Here is a 7,693-nt window from a genome sequence, read left to right as displayed (position 1 = left end):
TCAGTACTTAATGTTTCTAAAAGATTAAAATTAAAATCACCAATCAGGATACAACGTTTTTTATCAATATTTATCGAGCACAATATATCAAGAAGACTATTATAAAACTCAGAGAGATTAGAATTATATTTTCTATAAATAATACCTACAATAAAATGATCTTTTTTATCTGTCACATCCAACCAAAGAGACTCAGAATTAATCACAGTGTGATCAATAATTGTGTAATTTAATGAAGAGTGAATATAAGCAGCAACCCCACCACTCCTGTCGGATTCACGACGGTTATATTCAAACGAATATCCATTCAGTTAAAATAAGCTGGGATTTTCCACTTGCCAAATTTCAGATAAACCGATGATTTTAAAATTACCTAATGAGTCAAGCACTGTATTGAATTCCTCAAAATTTTTATTAATAGATCTAATATTAGCGTGGAAAACTGAAAGTGAATTTGGGAGAATTGAACTGAAACCGTCGCTAAATTCGGCAGGAGTGACGCTGATGCTGTTGTCAAAATCAGAATGTATCATGTCATCTTCCATTAAGTTTGAATAATTATTATATTAAGTTTTAAGCAAACAAAACTTTTTTTTGATGCCTTAAATAAATTAAAATAAAATATACAAACAAATAAGCAAATGCATATACAAATGTTTATCATAATTGGCATGTCAGTAACTATAGTTTACTCCGCCATAGCAGATACATATGAACAGTTTCCATATCAAAGTTATTATATACATGATACGATGAATGTGAGTCCCTTATTTATACAGCTGACCGTTAATGTAGAGGTTCCCATTACGGAATAGGGGCCTCTTCCCTTCTTTGTATGCCTTAGCCATAACATCTCTTAAGCCTCGTTTTTTCACCAAGTCCGCTTCAGGAAGATCCTCGGTTACAAAAATATTACTGTTTTTGAGTAACGTCTTCGCTTTAATGTACACCTGGAATCGCTGAGGTCGGTAAAGGAATTTTGCAATGATATGACGTGGCTTCTCGTTGGGTGCTCGGGGTTTTCCTATACGATGGGCATTTTCTATATCTATACCAGGCATTTTTAATTCATTGGCAATAAGATCCTTAATTTTCTTTATAGCGTCTTCAGTAGATTCCTCCTGTAGGCCTCCAAATCTCAAATTAAAACTTCTAGAATATCGTTCGATTTTGTTGATTTGAGTTTCTAGTGCCTCGATGATGGACTTATCGTTTAAAACGCTCGTTGATACAGCCTTAAGCTCGATGGAATAATCGGCTACTTTCTTTTCAAGATTGGTTATCGACTCACTCGAATATTGTAGCGATGCTTCCATATCAACTTGTTTAGCTTCTATAACATCGATACGCCCAAGTATAGTGTGCTGATTGCTTAGTACCGAGTCGATCTTAGTCGAAAGCTTCCGAATCTCCCGCCTCAGCGTTTCCGTGTTTGATTGGTCGGCCGTTCCCGATGGCTCAGGCGATTCAGGCTCAGGCCCTAAGTGTGCAGCAGCTGATTTCTCCTTTTTTCTACCCATATTGGCCTGTTTGGTCGTCAGCTTTTCAGTATATTATTATAAGTAATAAGAATCACTTACGATTTTTGCAAAATAATCACCGATTACTGTTAATTTTGGAATTATCTATGATTTCCGACGGAGCTACTGACGAAATCGTTGTTCACTCGTGCGCCCTCATATTCAATTTACATAAACCACGCCAAATTATTATCGGCGGTAAACGTAACTTTATAATCGACATGCGCAGTAGCATTTTCAGTCGCTTGCCAGTTGCTTTGAATCGCTACAATATAGAACATAGGCGACTAAAAGCAACTGAGGGCAAATGACAATTTCCAGTTGCTTTTCAGTTGCTTTCGATCGCAAAGTGCGCTTATGTCAGTCTCAGTCATGTGACTCACAGTTGCTTGCCAGTTGCTGGCAAGTTGCCAAAGGTCAGTTGATGTCAGTTGAGTTGAGTCGAGTCACAAGGGCGCATAAGCCCAGCTTAAGATTATGTATATTTGCATCGTCACAGAGGTTAGATTAAAATATGGTAGCTGAAATTTGTGCAAAAAATTATAAAATTAATGTTAAAAACATTATCACAGTGAAGCAGCGGTGGCACCAGAATTTTTCTAACAAAGGGTCCGACGTGACGGAAAAAAGGGGTCCGAAAAATGAGCCACTGCACAAAAGCAGAGATGGAAGCTGGGAGTGCATACATCACCCCATTAATTTTTAAAATGCACTCATAGATTAAAAGGTTTGAAGAATACAAAAAGTGAACATTAAAACAATACATAAAATTGTACCTGTGTGTCTGAACATTTCTAAACTTTCCTTTAGAATTAGTACGGCAGTACTATAGTATTTTTAATTATTGCTATAATTTACACTACTCAAATAATCGACCAGTAATTCAGCGCTGCCCTTATATACTTTTAAAGACCATGTTGTACGTTAACGCTGTCGATTGTAATTACAGCTGTTGACACAATTAATGTCGAAATATTGAATCCCGACACAATGGCGTGCATTTCGATTTATATATCGATATATATACTGTAGTACATATTATACTATCTTGTAATTACAGTAATAGTCAATTACGGTGGTTCACTATGTATCGACTGTATACACTTTCCTCTTGACCGACTACCAAGACATTTTGGCCTACACTAACCATGGAAGAATGAGTTTAGTTTCTAAACTAAGTCCTTCATGCCCTAACTTCATATTCCACAAGCAGCGAACACCACACCACATTCGCAACTGGTGAGAAGAAAAAAATCTTATATATAGAGAGCCGTAACAAATTTGTTAGGAGCAATACTAAACAATTCATGCCATTTATTTCAAGTTTCATGCTTGGCTACACACTATCAAGGCTAGAAAGCTAATGACCAGGTGGTACAGACTGTGGGAAAATGTCCTGTTCAGGGGCAGACTTAGAGGGGGGCCGACTCGATCAGCCCAAATTTTGGCTCCCTTTTCAGGGCCCCCTTTTGGACATCTCTGGATCCGCCCCTGTTGTTTTCTTGTTTGAAGTTTATTACTGGTGATTATGTAACATTTCCCCATAGACACAAATTACATCTTAGAGTTGGGGGAGTACGATGATGACCATTTTAGTATTGACCAGGAAAATTGATGTTGCTGTGTGTTGTCTTCCAAGTCCCATATATTTTTTGAGAGTGGTGTTTACTTTGCAATTTAAACTATGACTTGCGATGATTAAATCTGATTTTTGAATTAAAATTTCAATTTGGCTCGTATAACACTTGACTTCATTTCGTGTGAATACTGTTGCTTATATATTCCCCTCTACATGTAAGTAAACCGTCTCTGACATGCAGCTAATACACATGCACAGGTCCTGTATTGATCACTGGACAACTAGCCACCATGACCAGTAGTTTGATTATATATACAGTACCATACATTTATATATTACTGACTTAATAAAGGAATTATTGTCAAGTTATTTCAGACCCTATACAAAATAGGAGATAGAAGCCATTATTTTCTATAGGGTCATTAGACTATAATTGCATGACATTATTATTTATCCAGTTCAAATGATAATAATTATATCACCTATTATTTAAATTTCACAGGATATCAATTCAAGATGGCTACCAGTAAGCTGAATCAGTTTCTGGAACATGTTGATGAGAAGGTCTTAGAGTGTACCATCTGCTTTAAGAGACTTCAAAATCCAAAATCCCTCAACTGCCTCCATAGTTTCTGTTTAGCATGCCTGGAAGACTGGGTTAAGGAGAAGGGTAAGCTGACTTGCCCAACTTGCTCAAAATCATATCCAATTCCAAAAAGAGGGCTTGAGAAGCTTCCACCAAATACCTTTCTAAATAACTTATTAGAAACTATCGAACAATTTTCAGAGAGTGGTCACATGAAATGTAGTGTTTGTGAAAAGGAAAGACAAGTAAAATACTACTGCCAGGATTGCAGACAGTATTTGCTGTCTCTTATACACATCTAGATGTGTATAAGAGACAGGTCTTAGATTGTACCATCTGCTTTAAGAGACTTCAAAATCCAAAATCCCTCAACTGCCTCCATAGTTTCTGTTTGGCATGCCTGGAAGACTGGGTTAAGGAGAAGGGTAAGCTGACTTGCCCAACTTGCTCAAAATCATATCCAATTCCAAAAAGAGGGCTTGAGAAGCTTCCACCAAATACCTTTCTAAATAACTTATTAAAAACTATCGAACAATTTTCAGAGAGTGATCACATGAAATGTAGTGTTTGTGAAAAGGAAAGACAAGTAAAATACTACTGCCAGGATTGCAGACAGTACTTGTGCTCTACTTGTAGTGATCAACATAAGAAGTTTAAAGCCATGGCAAATCACAAGTTACATTTAATGGTGGATGTGCAATCAATGAGCCCCTCTCAGATGACTTTGTTACATCCGCCTCAGTGTTCACATCACAGTAAACCTTTGGAGTTCTACTGCACAGATTGTAAAACTCCAATCTGTGTTAACTGTACAATTATGGAGCACAAGGAATGGGAAGGAAAACACAAACCAATCAACATTTCAGACGCATTCCAAACATTTAAAAAAACTTCAGCCACCTTGGAAAAATCTGCCAAACACTTCATAAACAAATTAGAAGGTGGTCTCAAAGCTGTTATCCACAATGCTACAAAAATTACAACAAAATAAAGACACATGTTTAATAGATATAGACAATCATGTAGAAGAAATATTCAAAAAAGTAAAAGAGAATAGAGACAAAATGAAAAATGAAGTAGAGACAATCTACAAAAGGAAAAAGAAGGTAAATGATGTACAAATGGATGAATTTAAAGCAATATTATCTGATATAAAAACAAAACTGTCTTTTCTTAATCAATTATTGAAGAGTGATGAAGGCACTGCAATGCAGTTAAGTGAAACAGTAGTTACAGCACTCAGGGACAGAATCAATGAATTACCAAAAACAGAGCCAGATGATAATGGAGAAATTTACTACTTCATAAACAAACAGCAAACGACTTCATTGAGACAATGTGCTATAGGGACTGTAAAAGATTTCAGGGCAGCAGACTGTTTAACATTAAAAGGAGAGGAATCTGTCAGCAAAGATCAGACAATTATTGTCAAAATAATCAAAACAGATGAACATGAAATATATGCAAATCAACTGAAGGCAACATGGACACAGCCTACAGGGGACACCAACATCTCTCAAATTCAGGAAGATGACAATGGAGATTATTTTGTAACAGAAAAATGCACAAGTCCAGGAGTTTGTAAACTAGATGTGAGTGCTGATGATGAACCAGTTAACCAATCACCAATGACAATCAAAGTAGAAGAGGGAAGATTAGTAAATACTATTAAAATAAATGCAACAAGTATTAGAAATGTAGTTAAGTGTGAAGATGACTCCTTACTGGTTTCATGTTGGACAAATGAAATGCTCAAGTACAAGCAATCAGGAGAATATATTGGTAAGGTTACACTACCACAAGGTGTGGAAGTTTACAAAATGTACAAAATGAAGAATGGTAACATAGCATTCAGTGATTGCTGTGGTAATAAACCTATCAGAATATGCAATATGAATGGTCAGCTGATTAAAACAATTAGTGTGGGAGCAAAGAATACACCATGGAGCATTCATGTGGATGAGACATCAAATGTTTTGTATGCAGTAGGTTTGATCAGTAGCTGTGTGTACATGTTTGACATGAATAATGGCAAGACCATCAAAACAATAGGGTCACAAGGTACAAAAGAAGGTGAAATGAGTTATGTTAAGGATGTTACTCTTACAAATCAAGGACACCTTCTTGTATTGGAGAGTGAATATTTAGGTTTTGGAACAAGTAGATTACAGTTATTTGATAATGAGGGAAGGTTTATAAAAGTCCTTGTTAAAGCAGGTGATGAGGATGGTAAGGTAAAATATCCATGTGCAGTAGTAGTTGATGAGGATGACAACATCATTATATCAAGTGACCACAAACTACAGCTATTCAGTAGTGATGGAACTTTCATAAAAAGAATTGATAAACCAGAAGATGGAATCAACTATCCAGAGGGATTATCCGTCATTTCATATCATCCAAGGAGACTTGCAGTAGCAAATAATGGTGACAAAACAGTCAAAATATTCAATTATTAAATACTGACAGTCCACTTGCTTCACTTGTGTGTTTTTAACAATTCAAATTTATAAGTGTAGGAATATCTACATATCCATTATTTCATATCATCCACATAGAGTTAAGTTATGGATCTTAAACTTAAAATAATTATTGAATACATTAATATCGAAATATAAAGTTGCATAATGTTTATAAACTTGTTAAAATATTTGATTATTGAATATGATATACATAGAGCTGAAGTTATGGTTTTTTTGTAAACTGTTAAAATATCAATTATTCTACATAAATGATATCTATAGAGTTGAAGTTATTAAACTGAAAACATTAATACTGTAATCTGCCAACCTCAACTGTTTATAGTGTAGTTCTCATCAAATTTGAATCACACACTTTTGATCTTATGATTTTATATTTTTGTAGTGTAAGTTTTTAATCATATAATGCATATAAATGTTACTTTCTTGCATATTGATGTTAAAAATGTTACTTTTCAATCTATTGGGGCTTTTTTGTACAGCCTATCCAAGGGGCGTACGGTGAAAAATCTAGGGGGGGTCAAAACGAAAGCGCAGGGGGCAAGCTGAACTCGGAGCAATTTAGCGAAGCTTTCAGAATTCGCGGGGTGCGTTATTTGTGAGTGAAGCAAGCATATTTAAAGGGAACTTTCTTTAAAATGGGGGGTCGACAGCACCCATCAATCCCCGCACGGTACGCCCCTGCTATCAACTAGTATTTCTTTGATTTTCATTAATTTTGATATTTGCAAGTTTGTTTATTCTTTCTTTAATACCTGTATATTTTTCTGGTTTTTCTGTATAAAAAAACCTAACAAGCACACAACAGAGTGTATATTATAAATACACCTATGGGCATCCATTAAATGAATAAGATGCACTGAGTCAGATTAATTATTTTGGTATATATTTAATTTTTCTTATAAACTTGAATCTGCGTAAATAATCTGACTCAAATAGTAAGACAGGGATATATTTAAAAGGGGGTTTTTAAGCATTTTATTATTTCATCATCATAAAAAGGAATATACTGTATATGATTTAGGTAGTTAAGTTTGGCTTTTTTTTTGCATTCATCATGAATTTTAATCTGTATACAACCTAATAAATTTATAGATTTTCATGTACACTTTGACAATAAATTATCTGAATCTGATATGTATGTACAGTATAATTGCTGTCTCAGTGGCCTCCTGAATGTGATCGGGATCAGACGTGTGTTTGACCACTCACTTATTATGTGATTCAAGTACATTTATGGTATGTTTTATTTTACCTTTTATATTTATAGTGTTATAAGATTAGTTACTTAGTGTATTAATTACTACCTTTAATGCATTGAAAGTCTCTTGTTATATGAATACAGCCTAAGTAAGGTGAAGTTTAACAAGGATACAACTGCGTTGTATATTCCTTTGTTCTAACTGCTTGTTCTTGATCCTTTGGTGTAAACAAGTTACAGTATTAGGTATTTAAATTTACTATGCTAAAGTATTAGTTGTAGTGGTAAGTTGGTAACAACTGCCCAATTTAACCTAAGTTATGACAT

General features: G+C 34.9%; 1 protein-coding gene across 1 annotated transcript; it reads left to right on the top strand.

Moving 5' to 3' along the window:
• The first annotated feature begins 3,584 nt into the window (after positions 1–3,584).
• On the top strand, positions 3,585–4,676 carry LOC117120513 (E3 ubiquitin-protein ligase TRIM56-like). Its single transcript, XM_033265522.1, has 2 exons — positions 3,585–3,897; positions 4,239–4,676. Exons 1-2 carry the CDS (start codon positions 3,616–3,618, stop codon positions 4,674–4,676), a joined length of 720 nt encoding a protein of 239 aa, XP_033121413.1. The 5' UTR covers positions 3,585–3,615.
• The last annotated feature ends 3,017 nt before the right edge of the window (positions 4,677–7,693 follow it).

Source organism: Anneissia japonica, unplaced genomic scaffold, assembly GCF_011630105.1.
Source record: "Anneissia japonica isolate Jap-2015-1 unplaced genomic scaffold, ASM1163010v1 scaffold2880_len34504_cov127, whole genome shotgun sequence".
Lineage (NCBI taxonomy): Eukaryota > Metazoa > Echinodermata > Crinoidea > Comatulida > Comatulidae > Anneissia > Anneissia japonica.
This window is presented reverse-complemented; position numbering and strand designations above follow the sequence as displayed.